Here is a 23,624-nt window from a genome sequence, read left to right as displayed (position 1 = left end):
TTCAATATCTTGGCATCTACAGGAAGGCCTTTATAAACAAATATACAGGTATGTTGATGCCTCCTATGTGTCAGTGATGGCAGGCCCATCTTTCACTAATCACAATGGTGAGTAAGTGTTACAGTGTTGAATCAAAGGGCGCTGTGGTAAATGGCATCCAGTGGTTTACCATGGGTTGATTAGAGTCCATTAGGAAGGAATGCAGGCTTTAGACTTGGAATAAAATAATGTTTGTGTGAATTCCAAAAACGCTTCCAAAGTTCATCAAATGGAACAAACTTCAAATGGCTTGATCCTCATCATGCAGTGATGTTACAGGATGAGTCAAAGCTGTGTGTGGGGAATGTTACACCGTGACATGTTGCCGTAGTTTAACTTCAGCTTATATGACATGTTTTAAAAGAAGTACTGCAGTCGATCACCGCAGTGCAATGATGTGTCTATTCCTTATTTTGTACGCATTGTTTGGCAGTAAGCAACATGTTGATGTGTCTTTATTCTGTGAAAATCATCCTATACAAAATAGGTCTCATGTTTTCTAAGCTTTTCTTTGTGTTTGATAGTGGCTGCAAGTTCTGAGAAGTCTTAAATACTTGATAATACTTGCTTAATAATAATAATAAATTATGTGTATAAACAAGCCTTCAAAAAAAAAGAAGCTTGATTGCCAGTTAACTGTAAAAAATGTGTCTTGGTTGTTTGTCCTTATTCTTATGCTATCAGCACACATAACAATTAATGAAACAAATTACTGAATAGAATGGGGAAAAAGTTAAAGATTTGTTAGTGTTCGCATTTAAAGGTTTTCTGAAAATGTTTGATTTAAGCATGATAAAAACTTGCATATGCGTTCTTATATTTTTTCAGGCGTGTAACGAAAGTAGCATTTGTGTATAGCTCTACAGGACTGTTCACAAACACTGTGTAAGTCGAACAATCCACACTTGATGCACAGTGTGAGTGCAGCCTGGCTGTCGCTGCGCACGCATGCGCGCTGCCGGCCAGCCGTGACTAGACATTCGGTCATAGGAGCGGTGGAGGGGGCGCTCGAGCCACGTCGGTGAAACAAATCAACGGTTGAAGGCAGATTACAAAGAGGGTGAGTGGACTAATTGCGACAACTGCTGCGATTTCTTTTATCTCCCACAAATACAAACTCGGGAGCGCAGAAATTCAGCCAGGGCTGCCTGTCCTGTTGATGCGGGTAGGTCAGTCGCACAAGCACAGTCCGCCATTCCCCTTTTTTATATTTAACGAGACACCCTTTCATGGTCTGAGTGAGGAAATTCTCAGTAGCATAGGCTCATGTGCATAATTTACAGTATTTCCCCGTGTTCAGTGCAAGTGCATTGATAGACCCTGCAGCTGTGATTGCATATGCGCGCAACGGGTGATTTGGTGCAGCGCAGCAGGAGAACGTCTTCATCTGAAAGGCGTTTGCCAAAATTCACTCATGTCCTGCAAAGATTGTGCACCCACTTCGCTTACACAGAGTTGAAGGCAGATGTGCAGCGTCACCATCAAAATATTTTTAGAAGTTTTGCCTACTCAAACTACTAAATTAGTGCATATTTACATCTGTAACCTTTGCATAGTGCGTTGCCACACTTTGCAAATTTCCTCCTGGCTGTCACTCCCTCCCACCTTCTCTCTGCCATTTCTTTCTTTTCCTTCAGGTCCCTGCTGCTCATCCGGGAGCAGGAGATCCAGGGCGATGTCGACACCAGATCCCCCCATGGGAGGCACCCCTCGCCCAGGTCCTTCCCCTGGTCCGGGCCCCTCCCCTGGGGCCATGCTGGGCCCCAGCCCTGGTCCCTCGCCAGGCTCCTCTCATAGTATGATGGGCCCCAGCCCTGGCCCTCCGCCCTCTGGGCACTCCCAGCCAGGGCCCTCTGGATACGGCCAGGACAACATGCACCCTCTGCACAAAGTAAGGATACACAAACACCCAGTGCCCCACAGAGACACACCACCACTCTTAATTCCAGTCCTTTAGCAAACAGAGTTGCTGTTGTTTTTAAATCCATATTCCACAATTTTAGTGTTATTTGCATATCAAGGAATTTAATTATTATTTATATCACATTCATATAGAAAGGGGGTGATCTGTAGACTGTAGTAAAATATAAAACTTGATCAATTGTTGACTTTTAAGGCAGTTTTGCATATGAATATATATATGTATATATATATGTGTGTGTGTGTGTATATGTCTGTATGCCTTCACATTCACTTCAATCTGTTTTCTTTTCATTATTTTATTATTTTCTATTCTGTTTACAGCAAAATTGAGGACATTTTCATTATGGCTTCACTATTTCATAATCCGGACATGCTGCCACTAGCATTGTAACACATACCTTTTAATAAATGCAGCTGCATAGTAATCCATACATGTTCCCATAGTGTTCACAATACAGTCTAATTGACATGTGCTCTGTCACTGTCATCTCTGTCATCTCCTTACATTTTATATGATATTACTAAGTTATTTCTTTTTACAGTGCTGTAACATTTGCAGCACAGGTATTGAAAGTTAAATGTGAAGACGTGAATTCTTCCCACAGCCCATGGAGAGCATGCACGAGAAGAGCATGAGTGAGGAGAGCCGCTTCAGTCAGATGAAGGGACTGTCGATGAGACAGGGCGGCCACAGTGGAATGGGCCCCCCACCCAGTCCTCTAGACCAGCACTCGCAAGGTAGGCATGCAACGTAGAAGTGTCTTACGCAATTTCATCCTTTCCAGCATTGTGTAACATAAGTTGTGTTCTTTCTTAGTGTGACACATCTGCAGCGGTGTAGTCATGCGGCCTGTCTGGCTCTCAGGGAGCGTCTCTGCTGTCACACGCTACGAAATGAACCACGTGTCATTGTTTTAACACTCCTTATTTTAAATCTAAAAATCCTGAAAATCATACGCCGCCACAGCTCAGTCAGAAAGGCAGTGTTGACAGTCAAGCAGCAACTTTGTAGCTTGGCCTCTGCATGCGGCCAGCTGTAAGGAGGGGACAGAGGGAATGACATGAGACAGTCAGGCAGGCTCGCCATTGTGAATCACAGATAAAACAAATGATGCAATAACAGCCTGGCGAGATTTGAATAGTGTTAGAGAATAACTCATTGTTTATCTGGATATGCTGCAGGCGTTTGTTGAAAGAACAGTTTCGACATCGATACTACTCTTATGTCTGTATGGTAAATATGAAGCTACAGTCAGCAGCCAGTTAGCTCAGCTTAGCATAAAGACTGGACACAGCTAGCCAGGCTCTGTCCAAAGGTAACAAAATCCACCTACCAGCACCTACAAAGCCCACTGATCATGTTGTATTTTGTTTGCTTAATTGAATTGAATCGAAGTGTAATTAGTTTTTTAAGGGGGGGTCAGTTGCCTGGCAACCTCACAGTGACGACAGAACTCCTGGAAGTCAACTGTGCCAGGCATGAAAGCAAACGCATATTTCGCAGAATGTCAAATTACTCACCCAGGTGAGTAAATGTCTAATGTATCCGCCCAGCACCCTGTCACCTGTCTGTCTGTCTGTCTGCCTGTCTGTGTCTTCCAGGTTACCATTCTCCATTAGGGGGCTCTGACCACTCCAGCCCTGTCCCTTCAAATGGTCCTCCTTCTGGGCCTCTTATGCCATCATCGTCTTCTTCATCCTCCTCTGGTGGTCCTGGCTCTGCCTCCACACCTTTAGATGGCCCCAGTGGAGATCAACACACTCTAGGTTCCAGTAACCGGTCTGGCCCTCTAGTTAGCTCCGGCCCAGGCCCCAGCCCTGGACCCAGTCTTGGCACCAGTGTCCCCACCCTCGCATCTGGCCTGGAATCTGGAGGTCCAACAGGCCCTACTCCCTTCAGTCACAACCAGCTACATCAACTCAGAGCCCAGATCATGGCTTATAAGATGCTGGCCCGGGGACAGCCCCTACCAGACCACCTCCAGATGGCTGTCCAGGGGAAGAAGCCAATGCCTGGGATGCAGCAGCAGCAGCAGCCCATGCCCAGCCTGGCTCCTGTAGCAGGAGGTGGACCAGGGGGTGGACCGGTAGGACCAGGGCCTGGGCCACTGGGCTACAGTCGAGCACATGGTGAGCATGAATATATCCTACGGTCTGATGGGGTCTGATAGGAGACACATTTTTACCTGTATGTTACTTGAAGCTTCATAGTGTAGTTTTAGATTTTCACAAAACCCCACAGTCATCTTCTCAAATTAAAAAAAAAATCTGTTTACGTCACATGAGAGAACCTGTACTTATTGTTCGTGTAGGAATGATGGGTCCCAACATGCCTCCTCCAGGCCCATCTGGTACTCCAGCTGGGATGCAGGGACAAAATCCAAATGGACCTCCCAAGTCCTGGCCTGAAGGTATGTGGTGCTGCTGAAGGCCATATAAACCTCATCAGCCTCTTTTGCTGTTGAACTATTGTGAGTCCCTCTGTAGAGTCCCAACATTGTTATTAGAAAATTCCAGTTATTACCCCTAGTTCAGGTAAGAAAATTAATCAGTTGAGAGGATTAGAACAGTATGTTCATATGCCAATATATTTTGGCTTGTTATTAAAGCTTTAATTGAATATTTTAAGAGTTAAAGAGTTAAAGGCTTTAATATTATGTTCACATTGTAGACCCTGGCCCAATACACTGTGATATCAAACACACTCATTGCCAGCAGATTCGTACATTGCTCCTATGGTCCATTACATATCCTGTAATGTAAACTAGTAAAGGTGCCCCGTGGAGTTTTCTTGTAAACAGACAAAAATTATTTTAAAGTACATTCAGTGTTTCTGTATTGGGTGTCTCCTTGAGGTCTAACAAACTTGTTGACTGCATTTCCTTCCTTGTAAAACCTTTTCATTTTTTTGCATTGAATCAAATTCATTATTTGCATCCATGTTCATTTGCTGGCAGTCTTCTTCCCTGTCTTTGCTCGTGTGTTGCTGCTTTTCTTGGTGCCTGTCCACCACCAATTGTTAAATAAACAGATTTTCATGAAACTCCTCACACATATGCACCATTCAAACATTTTGAGGACCCACTTTTAACTTCCTTGCATGCTGTCTTACTGTCATGCTTTACTTAGACATCCAAATCGAAGAGAGCCATAACTTGTGTTATTAGTTACACCTGTGCTTTTCCTGCTATTACAGCTGAAAATGTATGCTTTGAAAACGTCTAATGCAACCATTTACTGTAGACTACAGCAGCAAAGTCCTGAGCTTTTCTTTATTCTCTCACTTCACTTTCCTCCAGGCCCCATGGTGAATGCAGCAGCCCCTTCCAACGCACCCCAAAAGCTGATTCCCCCTCAGCCCACTGGCCGGCCCTCTCCTGCCCCTCCTTCAGTGCCCCCCGCTGCCTCCCCAGTCATGCCTCCACAGACCCAGTCCCCCGGTCAGCCAGCACAGCCTACTCCCATGATGCCTTACCACGCCAAGCAGAACCGCATCACCCCCATCCAGAAACCCTGCGGCCTCGATCCTGTGGAGATACTGCAGGAGAGGGAGTACAGGTGTGCCGGGGATGCACACTTTCCACCATCTCATTTACTTTTTCTGATTTAAACTCTAGCTAGACTGTTCGTTGTATTCAAAACTTTGAAAAGGTTTTTCTTATATGCCGTCTACCAGAGGTGTTCAGAATAAAAAGTGCAAGAAGCAAGTATAATACATAAAGAAATAACTGCAACTCAGCGCTGTTTGCTCCCTCAGGTTACAGGCTCGTATCACTCATCGTATCGCTGAACTGGAGAACCTGCCGGGCTCTCTGGCTGGTGATCTACGTACCAAAGCTACAATAGAGCTCAAAGCCCTGCGCCTGCTTAACTTCCAGAGACAGGTATGCACTTCACGTTTTCACCTTCACCTGTAAGCCTATCGCCACGTTATCGGTGGTGATGGTGTTAACGATGAGTCCATGGTTCTATATTTGTCTCATCTATCCACAGCTGCGCCAAGAGGTGGTGGTGTGCATGCGTCGTGACACAGCTCTAGAGACTGCCCTTGATGCCAAGGCCTACAAGCGAAGCAAGCGCCAGTCTCTGCGAGAGGCCCGCATCACAGAGAAACTGGAGAAACAGCAGAAGATTGAGCAAGAGCGCAAACGCAGGCAGAAACATCAGGTAGAGGACAGCTGTTACCTGCGATACGATTAAAAGAGGTGCTTTCTGCGGTGTTTTGTCTTATCTGTCCTTCACCTGTACTGCACTCTAATCTCAGGAGTACCTCAACAGCATCCTGCAGCACGCCAAAGACTTTAAAGAGTACCACCGCTCCATCACAGGCAAAATGCAGAAACTGACCAAGGCCGTGGCCACCTACCATGCTAACACTGAACGGGAGCAGAAGAAAGAGAATGAGCGCATTGAGAAAGAGAGGATGAGGAGGCTTATGGTAAGAAGACACAGTTACACAAGCACGCACACACTTAGAAGTATACAAACCGTCCTACTCACACTGTATATGTGTCCGTCCACCCAGGCTGAGGATGAGGAGGGCTATCGTAAACTGATTGACCAGAAGAAGGATAAGCGTCTGGCCTACCTGCTGCAGCAAACGGACGAGTATGTCGCCAACCTCACCGAGCTGGTCAGAGCTCACAAAGCGGCGCAGGCCCTCAAGGAGAAAAAGAAGAAGAAGAAGAAAAAGAAGAAGGTATGGAAAACAGCGGGAGGGATATGCACATGCAGTCTGCACCTCCAGTATTAGAAAGTCTAATCATTTTCTTGTATGTGATCTGTGTTGTTGTCTTGCAGTTGGAGATTGCTGAGGGTCAGACTCCTGCCATGGGCCCTGATGGAGAGGTGAGCAGATGTAGCAGCTGTAGTGATGGCAGAACATTAGAGACATTAATGAGTGTGGTCAACATTACTGTGTATATATATTCCAGTAAGGAAGAAGTGGTTAAAACAGATATTCAAGGTCACTGGTTCCGATTATTAAAATATACACTTCCTTTTTTAATATGCTGGGTTCACAATGCAAACCTGATGCTTTGTTTTGCGGCTCTCTGTGGTCTCTATAGAGACCTCCTTTAAAACACAGCTAGATCAGATTTCACACAAAGCCTCAGGGGGTGATGTTTTACTTTCTAATGCTTAAAGTCATCGCAAAAAGTAGAATTTGTGTCTGCAACTGTTCTCTGCTCACGCAATGATTTTATGTTCACAATTACTGTGCAAGATTTTCATTAACCATCATATGTACATATTTCAAAGCGATGGCTGTTGATGCAACAGGTGTAAATCTGTTACAGGTGACAACCATTGGAATAGCAAACTTAACAGTCAAACAAAACCCCAGTGAGAGAATAAAATGCATGTAAATAGTGTTGTGGAAATAATATTCACACAGCATGCTCTGTGCTTAATTGGATACTTGCTTGAGACTTATTGGTTATCGAATTTGCCAGACAGCAGCAACATCATTAATACTGATGTGAATTGCATTTATACACACAGCCTAACTATCTGAAGCTTTGTCTCATTTAATTTAGCCACCATTTAAACCCAGTCCAATGAAACTACTCTCTCTAACTCAGTAACTAACCCCCCTCCTCCCCTGCAGCCTCTGGATGAGACGAGTCAGATGAGTGACCTGCCTGTGAAGGTCATCCACGTGGACAGTGGGAACATCCTGACAGGGGTGGATGCTCCTAAAGCTGGACAGCTGGAGACCTGGCTGGAGATGAACCCTGGGTGAGGCTGGCCGGAGAGAGGAAGAGTGAATCGTGTATATGAATGTGTTTGGAAAAGAGGTGTGTTTTTAGCCACAGAAGTGGTGTGACTATAGTGGTGGAAGTACCAGTACCACAAAGTGCATTCAAAACTGCATTCAAAACCCTAATTAAATAAAGGTAGAGAAGTATTAGCTATAAAATGTACTCAAAGCATCAAAACTACTCATTTTGCTGTAAATGTTCTCTAGTGACTGATTAGATTGTTAATACATGCGTTGCATTTTCCTGCAATAGCTTATAAATATACTTACTTACTGGACACCAATGGCTGTGTCCGGCAGTGTTAGTCAGTCTACTGGTCTGTTGATTGAACTTAAGTTGTATGTTAAATTGATGCTACGTAACATAGCACACATGCTAGCTGTATGCATGTCGACACGCTAAACACATTAAACTGCTAAACATGAGCATGTTGTTATAGAGCAGTTGCTAACTTGCTAAAATACTACATTTTCAGCTAACTATCAGCCTGTTATTATCCAGTTAGTGTTGACATGTTAGTTAGGTAACATGGTAACTGTATGAATGCTAGCTAACATGCTAACTGTATGTTGGTGGGTAAGCTATGACATAGCTAAACATTAGCATGTTAACTCGCAAACATTAAGATATTAACAGGCTAAAACTCAAAATATTGCATATGCTAACTAGAAGTATTAACATGTTTGTCAGCTAGCGGACTAATCTTTTTGATTTTAGGTAACAACGTAGCTTCAGAGGAGAACTATAAGTTACATATTTTTATTTTATTTACAAAGTTGTCCTCTGAGATTTTAACTGTCCGACACCTTTATTTCCTGGTATGTTATGAACGTTGTAGCCTCACAAAGATGCTAGCACGGTTGAAATGTTCACATACAGGGGCTGTTCATTTAATTCCAGCATGTATTTTGTCCAGTTATGAGGTGGCTCCCCGCTCAGACAGTGAAGACAGCGAGGAGGAGGAAGAGGAGGAGGTGGGTTGTTTTAAAAGACATGCTTGAAGCCAGGTTCACATTCACTGCTCCAATCACTGACCAGCTGTCTGGCAGGAGGAAGAGGAGGAGCCTCAACCATCTGCTACTCAGGTGGAGGAAAAGAAGAAGATTACAGACCCTGACAGCGAAGACGTGTCGGAGGTGGACGTCCGACACATCATTGAGTGAGTACATATATAGAATACTATGCTTAAATGTAGTTTTTGTCTGATTTATGCTCACAGGACCACCTAAACAAATGCATTTTCTAATATTGCATTACAAAAGGTGTCCACCAAATTATTTTTAGACCATTTTCGATTAAAATCTTTGTGTCTTTGCTCTGCAGAAATGCTAAACAGGATGTGGATGATGAATATAGCGGTGCGGCGTTCGCCCGAGGGCTGCAGTCTTATTATTCTGTGGCTCACGCTGTCACAGAGAAGGTGGAGAAACAGTCCAGTTTGTTAATAAATGGACAACTCAAACAGTATCAGGTGAACAAGCACAATCTCTTGTCATGCACGAGACGTTTTTGACAAGGGATGCAAATGCTTTGTCGTGTTAGACAGACTTGCTTTTGCATGTCCCTTCCTCATCTGTCAGATTAAAGGTCTGGAGTGGCTGGTTTCCCTCTACAACAATAACCTGAATGGGATCCTGGCAGACGAGATGGGTCTGGGAAAAACCATCCAGACTATCGCCCTCATTACGTACCTCATGGAGCACAAACGGCTCAACGGACCCTACCTCATTATTGTACCCCTCTCGTGAGTTAATGCTCATTATCTAAAAAAATAATGCGTATGTTAGAAATCTTCAACAGTGATGTTCTTTACACAAACAGCACTAAATTGTTAAAAGACAACTGAGCAGTCTCTCATTGACAGAACTCTCTCGAACTGGGTGTATGAGTTTGACAAGTGGGCACCGACAGTCGTGAAAGTGTCCTACAAGGTGAGCTTTTGCAGCCGCACCACCCAAATTCATTACTTCATGCACATGAACACAAAATGTGAGAACACCTTTCTAAAAATCCACTCGTTAATTATATTTTTTTATTATATTTTTCTTTTTTTTTTGTATGTCAGGGGTCTCCTGCTGCCAGAAGAGCCTTCGTCCCTCAGCTGCGCAGTGGAAAGTTTAACGTTTTACTCACCACTTACGAGTACATCATCAAGGATAAACAAGTGCTGGCCAAGGTGAGACGGGATGGACAAGTAAACACAAGCAGAAGGACACACACCAGTGTACCCAGGCACCCACAGTGTAATGCTTTCTCTCTGCACATGAGCACAACAACATTTTGCTGCTTTTAATGTATTATTTGTTATTAATTTGATTTTGCTTGCGGTTTCGGTGTGTTTCCCCAAATCCCCGAAGTCCTCTAAAAGTATTTGATCCTGGCCAATCTGACCTCCCCCTGTGCTGCGTCTCAGTGCTCTCTCCTAGGTGCCGCTGCACACTGACACTGCCTGTATACCGAGTCTCCCACTGTCCTCTGTGGCCGTCACGCTGCTATGCACTCATGTAGTCATGTAGGCTTCCTGACTGTGCAGACAGGTGGGTGTTGCAGTTCAGGCACGTTTTTTCCCCATGTGGAGGCTCAAGGCTTCGGCTAGGGACTGAGCCAGCGTGAGTCCTGAGGACAAACTGGACAAGAGCTCTTCCTTTTGAGCACTTTCTGTTTTTCGTTGGTTTGGATGCAGTGAGACAGGATAGTGGTAGCTTTGTCCAAAAGTACTCCCTTCGTCTCTGCTCTCCAGATTCGTTGGAAGTACATGATCGTGGACGAAGGCCACCGTATGAAGAACCATCACTGTAAGCTGACCCAGGTCCTGAACACCCACTACCTGGCCCCACGGCGAGTCCTGCTGACAGGAACGCCGCTGCAGAACAAACTACCTGAGCTCTGGGCGCTGCTAAACTTCCTCCTGCCCACCATCTTCAAGAGCTGCAGCACCTTTGAGCAGTGGTTCAACGCCCCTTTCGCCATGACTGGAGAGAAGGTGGAGAGAGGACTCAGTTGTAGCCACATCACAAAAAAGTGTTTGCAAGACATCAATCACAAGGTGCACTACATTTTTTTATAGTTTCTCTTTTTCTTACCCTCCAGGTGGACCTTAACGAAGAGGAGACCATCCTTATCATCCGCCGTCTCCACAAAGTACTTCGCCCCTTCCTGTTACGCAGATTAAAGAAGGAAGTGGAGGCACAGCTTCCAGAGAAGGCATGTGCTTTCAGCACACACACACAAGCAAACACACAGCACAGAACAATCCAGACGAAGTGATTCGTCGTGTCTGCTTCTAGCCTTGAATCAGATGACGTCTTTGAGCCTTTGTTCGTCCCTTTCTGTCCACTTTTCATTAATTCAGCCTGTCTCTCGTCTCCTTCAGGTGGAATACGTGATCAAGTGTGACATGTCGTCTCTTCAGAGGGTCCTGTACAGGCACATGCAGGCCAAGGGGGTCCTGCTCACTGATGGATCAGAGAAAGACAAGAAGGTGAGAGTATAAACTCTGGAATGCTGAGGGGTCATTTTAAGTTGCAACACCAGAATAAAAATGTCTCTAGTCCGTCTGTCTGGTTTATGTTTTATGAAATATATGTGTCCCATTCTGCCTCATTTCTTTCCAGAATCAAAAATGTTTTCAGTTCTCTGCATGATAGTTTAATAACAGGCCTAGATAATATCTGCCAATACACTGCATGCACTGACACCATGTAAAATGGAGGAAATTTTACATAGAATAAACAAAATTGCCTCCCAGCAGAACAGGAAAATTTCACTCACCAAGATTTTTAAAGCTAGTAAAAAATTCCTCGTCTCGTAGAACCCACAGTTATCTCAAAGGTAGTGCGGTCAGACTAAAAGCAAGTACATTTGTCAGCAAACAAAAATATCTGACTTTGACAGAGCAGATTTTTCCTCACCAGTGTTGATAAAATAGTGTTAGAATTCTGGACGTTGTAGTTTATTAAGGTAATTAAGGACTAAAAAGCTTGAAACAAGCTCAAACATTAATCTGCATCATCAAAAGATAAGCAACAAGACAAACAGCAAGCATATATTGGCTTCATTTAAGATATTTTATCTTACTTAGATTTGCACTGTGGATGTTTTATAGGATAGCACTTGGAGATTTAGAGCAGATGGCAGGTCTAGAATATATACTGTGATCTACATTGGCTTTCACTGTCAGAAGAGATTTGAACTGCTAATTTGACATTCATGAAGCGCTTTTAGGAAAATCGTATATATACCGTAATTAACTCAGTTTCACAGAAGAGGAAAACGAGCTGCCTCACAAGATGACAGGCATGAAAAGAGAGCATGAAATTGGATCTGGTGAGGTCCTCGGCTCTCACATGGAAATCTCTACTGCTTTCATTGATGTTGAGTCTAGAGAGTGACTGTCCTTGAATGGCGCTTCATGAATAGATGTCGACTGAAGGATTAAAACAGGCGTTGTGCACATTGTGTTTATCAGGGTAAAGGAGGCACAAAGACGCTGATGAACACCATCATGCAGCTGAGGAAGATCTGCAACCACCCTTACATGTTCCAGCAAATAGAGGTACTGAGTTGGAGGTTCCTTGTTTCGCTGTGTGGCAGATAACATTGTCTTGTTAGGATTACGGACTAGTGTAAAATCTGAAAAAGCAAACAGACTCTGAAGCAGAAAATCTCTCCTTTTTCCCTCTTTCCAGATGACGTTGACTTTAATTTAATGCCACAAATTTGTTTGACTGTATGTGACTAAATTACAGAACAGATTTGATCATTTTAACAGGAATCATTCTCCGAACATTTAGGATTCTCTGGTGGGATAGTCCAGGGGTAAGTGGTCAACATCACACACACACACACACACACACACACAAACTTGTAACCCGGTCCATCTTCCTTGCTATTAGTCCCGACCTGTATCGGGCATCAGGAAAGTTTGAGGTGCTGGATCGAATCCTTCCAAAGCTCAGAGCCACAAACCACAAAGTGCTGCTCTTCTGTCAGATGACCTCACTCATGACAATCATGGAGGACTACTTTGCCTATCGCAACTTCAAGTATCTACGTCTGGATGGTGAGACAGTTTACTTGTATAAGTGTTGATTTGTGCAAATCTACCGTTGATTTGTCCTTTCCTCTGAAATCTCACTTTGTTCCTGTATTTCCGACTTTTCTTCTGTTTTGCCACCTGTCCTACCTCTCAGGCACGACGAAGGCTGAGGATAGAGGAATGTTACTGAAGACATTCAATGACCCAGAGTCGGAGTACTTTATCTTCCTCCTGAGCACAAGAGCCGGAGGCCTCGGCCTCAACTTGCAGTCTGCCGACACTGTAGTTATTTTTGACTCTGACTGGAACCCACATCAGGTGTGACGCACGTTTGTTTTCATTTACAGGAGGCAGCACCAGTGTCTGCAGGACACTTACCATACACGTAACAATAGACAGGCAGCCCAGCCAGACTAAAATAACCTCAGATTGAGAATCCAGAGTTTAGAACAACACAATAATTCAACAGGTGTCAGTTTGTTTGAATTCTAAGAGAGAATGTTTGAGAACAATGTTTCTGGCTTCCTCAAACAGAAGAAAATTAATGTCTCATCGAATTAGACAATGCATAAACAAATCTAGTGGTTAATGTGTCATCTTCGTTAACTGCCGTCGTTACTGCTGACAGAATTCAACTGGACACATTAACACTATCAGTGGAAGCAGAAATCAAATGAATGTTGCCTGCGTGAGTGTGGAAATAATTTATTCTCAATCACACAACACAGGAAGAAATAACATCAATGTACGCTTCTGTCCGACCTCCGCAGTGTGGGTGTGAAACTGCTGTCGCTAATTAAACCTTGCTTGTGATTTGAATCACCAAACTCCATTATTTTTTTCCATTGTCCTTAAAAGAAATGCATCAGCGAATAAAAAATCCAAACCCACGATAGTGTAAGAGTGCAGTTTCGGTCAGGAAAGTTCAGAGAGTACCCAGCTATTAGGAAATATGCAGGGTGGCGTTTCATCTTTCATCATTAACGCTTCTGGTCCTTTGTCAGCCCGTCCCTCAGAATGCAGTAGAAACACCAGGACTTATTGTAGAGTTATAAAAGTAAAACGTTGGAGCAGCTAATAAGAAGAGAGCTCAGCTGTCTCTTAAAGCTGGAATATATTTCATTGATGACTCTATTTTTCAACATATTTCTCGTCAAAAGTGCTTGAGAAGTGAAATCCCTTGCATACACAACAGGGTTAAATGCAGGTTTACATGTGAGATGCCTTCGCAGTAACGGCAGCTTTTCGACTTCTGCCTCCTCGTTTGACAGCAATAGGAAACTCATTCTTGTGACATTTGCGCCTGACGCTGATTGTCTTTCTCCTTCCCGGCCTTCCAGGACCTGCAGGCTCAGGACAGAGCCCACCGTATCGGTCAGCAGAACGAGGTGCGTGTGTTGCGTCTCTGCACTGTCAACAGTGTAGAGGAGAAAATCTTGGCCGCTGCCAAGTACAAACTGAACGTGGACCAGAAGGTCATCCAGGCCGGCATGTTTGACCAGAAGTCTTCCAGCCACGAGCGCAGAGCCTTCCTACAGGCCATCCTGGAACACGAGGAGCAAGACGAGGTCTGGGGTCAGGAAGTGTGTCTACGCATGAATGTGTGTGCGAGCACCAGCAACACACAATTTTAGAGTGTGCTGTCTTATGCGCTGCTTGCCAATGTGTGTCTGCTGTATTCAGGAGGAGGACGAGGTGCCAGACGACGAGACGGTCAACCAGATGATCGCCAGGAGTGAGGAGGAGTTCGACCAGTTCATGGTCCGTGTTTCAAAGATAATTTATAGAGCATACAAGTCCTCACCTACAGTCTAATGCATCCAAAATCCTCTCCCCACGTATTTGTTTCCTCGCCCTTTGTTCTTCCCCTCCCTCCCTCAGCGAATGGACCTAGACAGGCGTCGCGAGGAGGCCCGCAACCCGCGGCGGAAACCTCGCCTGATGGAGGAGGACGAGCTGCCCACCTGGATCATGAAGGACGATGCTGAGGTGGAACGGCTCACCTGCGAGGAAGAGGAGGAGAAAATGTTTGGACGAGGATCTCGGCAGCGAAAGGAGGTGGACTACAGCGATTCACTGACCGAGAAGCAGTGGCTCAAGGTTGTTCACATCACGTGGAGAGAGCAGAGCTGAGAAACAGATGCCAATTTAAAATACAAAATAAAACTTCATTGCTTTCTGGAGAAGAGCGTTGATTCCGGTTTTGTGATTCAAATTCCTTCATTTTAATCTCGCAGTGTGTCTTTCCCGCGCAGGCGATAGAGGAGGGCACGCTGGAGGAGGTGGAGGAAGAGGTACGGCACAAAAAGACGACCCGCAAGAGGAAGCGAGACCGCGACCTGGATCTGCCTGGCCCCTCCTCTTCCTCGGGGGGACGAGGGCGAGGGGACAAGGATGAAGATGGGAAGAGGCAGAGGAAGAGGGGACGACCGCCTGCTGAGAAACTCTCCCCCAACCCCCCGGCCCTCACGAAGAAGATGAAGAAGATCGTGGACGCTGTCATCAAGTATAAAGACAGGTAGCAGAAATGAGCTCCGGCTGTGACACATATGACGAGCTCTTTGCTTGTCGTACAGTTCACGTCTTTTGTCAGAGGTATAGTGAGATCTTCTCTGACTCATCACAGAGTGTAATGTAAAGTGCCTGAGGAGTGTGACCTCTTACCATTTCAGAGCAAAAATTTACAACATTTCGACACCTGCGGGCAGGACCATGTGTGCAACACAGCTGGAAAATGACAAATCAGTAGTTACACTTTCATTGCATCAGTATATCACTTCCTCACTAGATTCTTCTGTTGGATCTCTGCACCATTAAGTTCAAATCTGACCACCATTTTATAGTTTCGGTCGCACTTCCTTGGTCACATAAAAACAGAGAATAGTATGTTTCTGTATTTATGTGTTTCTGTATCAAGCTCTAGAAATTATATTATCCTGTGTAGCAACTTTTCCATGAGATGTCACACAAATGGCATCAATTACGTGGACACCCTTTTCACCTATAGTGTTTAAATTGAATTCATATGATGAATTCAGTCACTGTTGGGGAGCTTTCAGACGTTTTTTCTCGTCCTGATGATGTCACTTTTCCGCAGCGCCAGCGGGCGTCAGCTGAGCGAGGTGTTCATCCAGCTGCCGTCTCGAAAAGAGCTGCCGGAGTACTACGAACTGATCCGCAAGCCCGTGGACTTCAGGAAGATCAAGGTGAGATCTGAAAAAAGCGAGGGTCACCGCAGCAGCAAAGACTGCACGACAAACTGTGTGTTGGCACAGAACTTGTTGCTTCCTCTTATGTCCCGAGTGATGGCCGTGCTGTATCTTCACTGCAGGAGAGGATTCGAGGTCATCGCTACCGCAGCCTGGGTGACCTGGAGAGAGACGTCATGCTGCTCTTCCAAAACGCTCAGACCTTCAACCTGGAGGGATCTCTGGTGAGACTCGCTGTGTGCAGTATTCAACAACAAATAACAAACCACGGCAACTACAAGCGTGTCCCAGCCGTGCGCATCTCTTTTTAGTGTCCCCTGGAAACAATTTCTGTTGATGTCTGTGCCACTCGCAGTATTTCTCCGTTTGGTTGTGTTTTCTCACGTTGCAGCATTTTTCTAAATGCTTTGCATGTTTGTCAAATTAGAGGACAATGATGTTCTTGTTTTCTAAACTTGCAGTGTGTTGATCTCTCAGGGCCACCGTACCTACGTCATGCACACAATGTTGATAATAATAGTTTGTTTTCTCCCATGTTTCCCTCATGTGAGCAGATTTATGAAGACTCCATCGTCCTGCAGTCAGTGTTTACCAGTTTGAGGCAAAAGATAGAGAAGGAGGAGGAAAGCGAAGGGGAGGAGAGTGAGGAAGAGGAGGAGGATCTGGAGGAAGGATCAGAGTCTGAAAGTATGCATGTCTGCAGCAGAGGAGAAACTGTTTAGACATTTTTTTATTTCTATGTTTGGTTTGAAATAATATTATTTTGCTGTTTTTTGTTAAGTTACATTTAGTTGATCAGTGTTTTGCTTTGTTGGTGGTAAGAATGTTCCACTTACACTGTCTTGAAATCACTCTAAGGTTTGTTCATGCAAATGCATTATTTTTTTAATGCCATAAACGTGTGTGTGTGCGTGTGCACTCATCTCCAGCTCGCTCAGTGAAAGTGAAGATCCGACTGGGGAGGAAGGATAAAGGTGGAGATCGAGGGAAGGGACGCAGCAGACGAACAGGACGCACCAGAGCCAAACCTGTTGTCAGTGATGATGACTCTGAAGATGAGCAGGAAGAGGTAGCTCACTGTGTGAGTGTGTGTGTGTGTCTGTGTCTGTGTGTGTGTCCTCACGAAAACCGGTTTGAGTTTGAAAGGAAACTTCCTTTTTTACAACTGTCATAGTTTTGTCAACACAACACTGGGGGCAAAAGAAGTTTAGCCTGAACACAACTATAAAAAGCTGTTACTTAGAGGTCAAAGCAGGTGAACCTCCAGACAACGTGGCAGCCATATCCATGCGCAGTGTTTTGTTTACACTGGTATGTGGGTTGTGTTTTTGTTATTGAAAGAACCTTTTTAAGGCTGTGATCCTTGTCTGAATTAAAAATATTATGCTCTTTTAGACACTGAGGATATTTCTGGCACTTTTTTAAGGCAGACAGGTGAACTCACTTTGTTTCTACCTGCTTGATCTCAGCAGACACCAGGCATCATGGAGAGATTCATGCAGAATGTTTTAAAATCACAGCCTATTTTCTTTTTATTATATCCACTAAGGAAGTTATGTTTTGCTTTTTTATTTTATTCTTTGTTGGTTTGCAGGCTTACTTAAAAACCTGTTGACCAACTAATATCTACTCAAGCACTGTACTTAAGTATAATGTTGAGGTATTTTACTTCATTATTTCCATTTTATGCTGTTTTATTCTTCTACTACATGTTTCAGAGATAAACATTACACCTTTCACTTCACTGCGTTTATTTAAGAGCTTTAGTTCTTGAAGTTAAAGCTTCTAAATTTATGATCCATTGTTAAAGATTAAACTACCAAAAACTAAATGAAGTACAGTTAAAATTAGCCTTATCTTGAACAACAGTTACAGTACAGTTAGTAAATGAAAAATAATGATCCAATGATATAATAGTATAATACTGATACTGCTACTCTTACTTTTTATTAATGACTTGAATATTGTTCCACCACTGCTGTTGAGTGAATTCAGTTAAACTTGGTGGAAAGGGAGTCTAGTTTTTGTTGTACTTTTAAAGCAGCTTCTTCATATTTTCAGATGGTATTTTTAAACTTTTTCATCATTTTTCTCATTCTCCAGCACTTGCTTGAATAAAAGATACTCATGACACACGTTTCTTGTGATTGTCATCAGTTTATGAAAGTCTTATCAGGTGTATTTTGATCCGGGTTGGGATGCAGATTCTAAAAATATTCCAGACATTTTCCACTTTTTTCTTTTATCTCGTCTCCAGGAGCGCTCCCCCAGTGCCACTGATGAGGAGTCCTGAGCTGTGCTGTGATGTTGGAGAGAAGGGAGCAAAGAGCACCGCATACGGAGGAAATGAAAAATGCCTTCTGTCAACTCCATCCACCATCAGCCAGATGTCATAGGACTGAAATAGAAGGGAAGTTTGCAATACTGTAAATACGGCAACAGATACATGTTATTATTCGACCAGTCACAAAGAGGTCACATGGAAACATACAGTATAAAATACACACATTAATTGGATCATGCACGTTGATGCATTACACCTTTTCTGCTGAGGCTCAGAATCCACATAGCAGTATCAAATGCGTTTTTTATCTTTGTTCCCTATTTTAGGAGAGTTTTTTTGACGAATCACAATCAAAGACGAGTCTTGAGCTAACCAAAGGAGTTAGAACTGGCTGTGAAGTGACATAAACATTGAATGTAAACAGAAAATGTTTTCAGACGGAGCTGTGTTTCCACCCAGCGTGAAGCTGCCACCTTACCTTCACCCACCTTCCCTCTGGACATACATGTAAACAGACCTGGTGTTTCACCTCCGCTCCACTGTGGCCGTGTGTTGTAACAACAGTCAGCCACTTTGGAGCCTCAGTGATTGCCGAGGTGTGTGTACATCACATATTTGTGAGCGGGGCTCGCTGTTTGAGTTGGAAGTCCAGCCTGCTGTGGCTGCAGGGTGTTTAGCAGAAGCTCTTTAGCAACTCACCACGGTTATTTGACTGAGGTTTAATGGAGTTGAGTCCAGGTCGCTCCAAATATTGTATATATGGTACAGTATACAAACAACCTGCTCCACCTTGCTGCTGCTTCCCCGTTATACTTCCAGTATAAGCACTTATAACTGTTGATTGTAGACTTAAAGAATTATGAGCTGGTAATTCATCGACGAGTACTGTAACTTCACTAGCTTCTCCTTCAGTTGTTGTGTGGTGATTTTAGGATTTCAGAACACGTTTAATGTACTTTGCACTTTTTATGTTTTTGATTTCAAGACAAAGGACCAGAGGGACAGTGGCTCCTCTCTGCTTGTGAATGCCTCATGGCTGTATGGTGTTGGATATACTGTATAGGGTATTTTTTAGAGTATATGTCAGTGCACGTGTGTACAGCTCGCAAAGTTCAGTGCTGTGGTGGGTAACTAGAGTGAAGAACATACAACCAAAGCATCAACGTTTTCTCCACTAAATTATTGGGATCTGTCTGTGTTGTTGCTGTTGTGTCATTGTCGCTGGAACTTAAAATGTAACAATAAATCACAGCAAAAGTTGATGTTTGAGTCATTTGTGTGATGTGATGCAGAAATAAGATTGATTAGTCAGTTGGTTAGTCAACGGGAAATTAATTGGCAGCTAGTTTTATCACAGATAAAGTTTTTGAGTCACTTTTCACTTGATGTTGAGCTTTTTTGTGACATTTTGCATGATCAAGAAATGATCAGCCGATTAATCAGTAATTAAAATAACTGTCAGTTACAGCCCTCATGGGATATATTGCATTACTTATATATATTAATTTGCATGTATTTCTTATATTCCTCATAGCTGGAGGTAATTGAGGAAGAATCTAAGCCGGGTAGTTCAGGTCAAAGGTCATATAAAGCTCTGTCTACTGAATGCACTGCTGCAGTGACACTGACTTTACTTATTTGGGCCCAAGTAAACATCTACCCCACAACAGCTCGAACCTCTGTCATTACATTTGTGAGATGTAATCCCTCTGTTTGACCAATAGGAGGAGGTCTTATACAAACGGATCAGTCGGTCATTACACTGCTGCCTCATGGAGCAATCTCATATTGTATACAGTTTTCCTCAAAACTGAATTTAAAACCCAACTTGACCTTATTCCCTCCATCCCAGTGCCTCCAACATAACATGAAATATAAATCAACATCTGGACTTACCTCTCAGTAAGTTCCTACGAATAAACGAATACAGAAACTCTTTATCAAGGAGATATGAACGACCTTGCTGTACCCCTCATATTTGTGTTTATTTTGTAAGGAGGGTGGCTGGCACAGAGAGAAATATGTTGAACGTACAGTGTCCGTTCTGGAGGAGGGGACGTGTTTGCACGTGTTTGGGTGCGTGAACGTGTGTGGTTTTAAACAGAACCTCGACAGTGAGGTCTGTGTTGGGGGTAAAAGTGTTTGCGCCTTACAGGGAAGTGGGGGAGGGGGGAAGTGGACTCGACTTCTAGGAACTCCTGGATCTTTTCAGTAACTCAAAACCAGCTGTTAACATGTGTCGGACGGGCAAGGCAGCAGCCCCCGAGGTCCCCAAGACAGCACACAGAGGCGGCAGCTACAGCTGCAGCAGCGGCAGACTCAGGCTCTGTGGAAGGAGGTCCAGCTGTTGTTTTTAGTTCACCACACGAGAACAAATACAGCATACACATGTCACTTTCACATGAGCCTTGCTGATACAGTCGATAACTGTCCGCTGTTCATACTATATCTGAAGTCAGTGTGATAATGTTCAGGCTTTGTTTGGGCAACAGATTTTTTCTGAATCCAAACTGTATGTGAAGGAGAAACATTCATGTTTCCTTTACTGGCTTCATAATGAGACTTAAACTTCTGTATTTTAGCCATAAATCTACAGATGACAAAGATGAAAGCTTGTAGGTTGAATAAATATTTTTACAGGAAAATAGGGTTTAGAACAACAATTTGATATGCTTTTTTTAAATGAGTTCTTATGATTCCATGACACACAGACTTTCAAATACAATTATTTAGATGCAGGCCCGAATAATTGTACGACCTTGAGTTTTTGTGAAAACTACAAACATCAAACGGCAAGCGTGCTTTTTTTTAGTGTGTGTGTGTGTGTGTGTGTGTGTGTGTGTGTGTGTGTGTGTGTGTGTGTGTGTGTGTGCGTGTGCCAGTGTACGATACAGTTCTGATGTTTTGGCTTTAATATCTGTTAGAGTGTTTGTACCCTTATCATCACCGTCATCACAGCTGTCCATCAGGCTTCTGTGTGTGTCTATGTGGACTTGTATTACAGATCTTTTAGGATGGGGGGACTCGCCATCCCCCATAAGGTAAATCATTTAGTTTTTGGGTGAAGTACTTTTGTTAAGGGCATGGTTAGAGTGTGCGCGTGTGTGTGTGCGTGCACGCCATGTGTGTTCACTTAAGAAATCTGTTGGCCCTGAGACACTGAGCATGACTTTCACATGGCTTAGCACATGTTGTGAAGGGCAGAAAACATACACAGACTGTTTGGCACAAAGAGAGAGAAGTGGTGATATCAAGCGTAAGATTAGACGTCAAGGCTCTGAAGGCCTGCCTTCATAACTGGATGAATATATGCAGAATGACTGATCAGTTAACCTGGTTAAAGCTGGTTTAATGTGAGAGAATGTTGGTGGATAAGTATAAGCTGTCCCACAGGCTGTAAATGGTACCACATGTGTCAAAGAATAAGATTAAGATTAACGAGACTCTTGCCAATGCAGCATTTGCATCCATGCTGGTTTTGCATCGACTGTATGTGACATTTTTCTAAATAACTTTAATAACTAAGAACAACAACAAAAAAGCAACCTGGATCCATGTACTCAACTTTAACATGGTTGAACTTGGCGACAGATAAGTAAACAGGCCTTTTTCACTGCAGACATTTTGCCATGTCACAGCAGGAAAACACAGTTGTGAATGATAAAATGAATGAGCTGCTGCTTCAGTGTCAGGATCCGGGTGACATTCGAATAGAACAAAGCCATTGTTAATGTTATGAATAACACATTCCTATTACCAGTGGGTGTAAGTGTGAAAAAAGGCATGTTGAATTAATCTTAAATTGAGAATCCTCACTCAGTTCTCAGGTCTTCTATCATTAATACAAGAAGACGTGAGTCACATATGACTCACTTGTTGCTGCTCTCTTCAGGAGTCAGTGAAGTTGAGATTTAAATCATGCGTGGTAAGTGTATTTAGAAATGCTTCGTGCACGCACGCACACACACGTGCACGCACACACACGTGCACACAGCACTTTCTACCTCTGTGGATGTGTCCATAGCGTGTGTAGTAATGGTGGGTGTAGCAGAATATGTAATCCAGCCGCTATTACGACATTCCAGGAATACCTCCCACAACTCCTCTGCTGCTTCTAACAGGAGTCAGGCAAGGTCCTCCCCCTCCTTACACACACACACACACACACACACACACAGAGGGTCGTCTCATGGAAACAGCTCCTCTGTCTGATTCCCCTCATAAATATTACCGTGGCCATAAAGCAAAACTCTTTCCACTTCACAGACGCTGTAACTTCATTACTCGTCAGTCTGTGAAGTCATAACTTCCCAGTATTTCTTTCGTGGTCCAAACTGAACAAACTGATTCCCTCCCAACTGTGAATGAATCTTCTGAGGTAAGATACTTAGGAACTGGATTCTCCGTTTATCTGATTGGAGCTTTGTAGGTCAGCAGAAGAGGAAGGATGAGAAGACGGAGCACTCTGCCACTGAACACTTCCCTTCCTGCTAATGATGATATTTTGTTTTGCAAATTTTTTTGCCTTCTATAGCAGCGATTTTGCAACCTGGCTGCAGGGAATGGCTCCCATCTGTTTGCATTTGGGGACTGTGGATTCAGATTAACCAGTGTTAACAATCTTTTACTCTTGGTCAGTGCTAATGCAGGATGCTAGAACAGCAGGTCCCTGACTCTCAAATATCCAGCCTTGTAAAAAGTAATTCAGATTCAGCATCAGTAGATTCTGCTGTCTCACAGTCCAGTGAAAAGAGCCGTGGACATTTTGACTGGTTTTAATTAGGAGGGAGTCATCCTTGTCAATACAAGTGAATGTCAGCACCGCGTTTGGCTTTTCCCTTAAAGCGTTGATTCACTTTTTTCGAAGTCTGCACACAACTCAAATGGCCATTTGTGCATTGAAGTGGTTTTTGCTTGTTATAATCGCTCCTCCTGTTCACGCTGGCTGTTGTAAGATATCTTCCTAATGCAGCTTTAATCTAAGTGATGGGGGACAAAATACACAGTCCTCATTACATGCAAACATGAATTCCAAACTTTTGATATTCCAAATATTAAATGATCTGGGGTATTTATTTATTATTCATTTGTGTGTCCTTTTTGTTTTCTCTCTACACTTTGGACTAAAGTGATGTGTTAATAGCTGTAAACATGAATGATAGTAATAACTGGGTTTAGATCACTACTTTTAGTAATGCGGAATAAGCTCATCCTCCAGTGAGGGGGCAGGTGTTGCCATACGGCTAAAATAACAGAATTAAATTATGTGTGTATTCTACCCAGAGAGCTTTTGTATTTAGACACTGCGCACATGCCTTTTATTGCAATTTGACCACATACACTCTGTCAACCAAAACCAGAGTGCT

The 23,624-nt window shown here is 43.6% G+C and overlaps 1 protein-coding gene across 2 annotated transcripts; it reads left to right on the top strand.

Annotated features, from left to right (window-relative positions):
- Window positions 1-1,699: 1,699 nt before the first annotated feature.
- LOC121604512 (transcription activator BRG1) lies at window positions 1,700-19,476 on the top strand. Of its 2 annotated transcripts, XM_041934052.1 has the most exons (33): window positions 1,700-1,930; window positions 2,568-2,700; window positions 3,565-4,092; window positions 4,275-4,373; window positions 5,262-5,520; window positions 5,720-5,846; window positions 5,956-6,129; window positions 6,227-6,400; window positions 6,488-6,661; window positions 6,763-6,810; window positions 7,574-7,704; window positions 8,644-8,701; window positions 8,777-8,886; window positions 9,051-9,198; window positions 9,308-9,471; window positions 9,592-9,658; window positions 9,793-9,903; window positions 10,468-10,710; window positions 10,818-10,931; window positions 11,101-11,208; window positions 12,196-12,282; window positions 12,499-12,545; window positions 12,623-12,789; window positions 12,920-13,083; window positions 14,106-14,366; window positions 14,449-14,526; window positions 14,647-14,865; window positions 15,021-15,283; window positions 15,863-15,971; window positions 16,097-16,198; window positions 16,529-16,661; window positions 16,904-17,043; window positions 18,232-19,476. In XM_041934052.1, exons 1-33 carry the CDS (start codon window positions 1,715-1,717, stop codon window positions 18,265-18,267), a joined length of 4,992 nt encoding a protein of 1,663 aa, XP_041789986.1. In that variant the 5' UTR covers window positions 1,700-1,714; the 3' UTR covers window positions 18,268-19,476. The 2 variants fall into 2 exon arrangements, with proteins under 2 accessions (XP_041789986.1, XP_041789985.1); XM_041934051.1 differs by lacking the exons at window positions 1,700-1,930; window positions 2,568-2,700; window positions 3,565-4,092; ... (11 more) ...; window positions 9,308-9,471; window positions 9,592-9,658 and adding an exon at window positions 10,141-10,264 and having other exon boundaries at window positions 9,847-9,903.
- Window positions 19,477-23,624: the final 4,148 nt, after the last annotated feature.

Source organism: Chelmon rostratus, chromosome 3, assembly GCF_017976325.1.
Source record: "Chelmon rostratus isolate fCheRos1 chromosome 3, fCheRos1.pri, whole genome shotgun sequence".
In the NCBI taxonomy this organism is placed as follows: domain Eukaryota; kingdom Metazoa; phylum Chordata; class Actinopteri; order Chaetodontiformes; family Chaetodontidae; genus Chelmon; species Chelmon rostratus.
This window is presented reverse-complemented; position numbering and strand designations above follow the sequence as displayed.

Bases quoted from the DNA above. Each gene is read 5' to 3' on its own strand.
- LOC121604512 (XM_041934052.1), top strand. From the start codon at position 1,715: ATGTCGACACCAGATCCCCCCATGGGAGGCACCCCTCGCCCAGGTCCT. The intron at 7,705-8,643 runs GTGAGGCTGGCC...TATTTTGTCCAG, and splicing joins TGGCTGGAGATGAACCCTGG to TTATGAGGTGGCTCCCCGCT. The intron at 16,199-16,528 runs GTGAGACTCGCT...TCATGTGAGCAG, and splicing joins TCAACCTGGAGGGATCTCTG to ATTTATGAAGACTCCATCGT.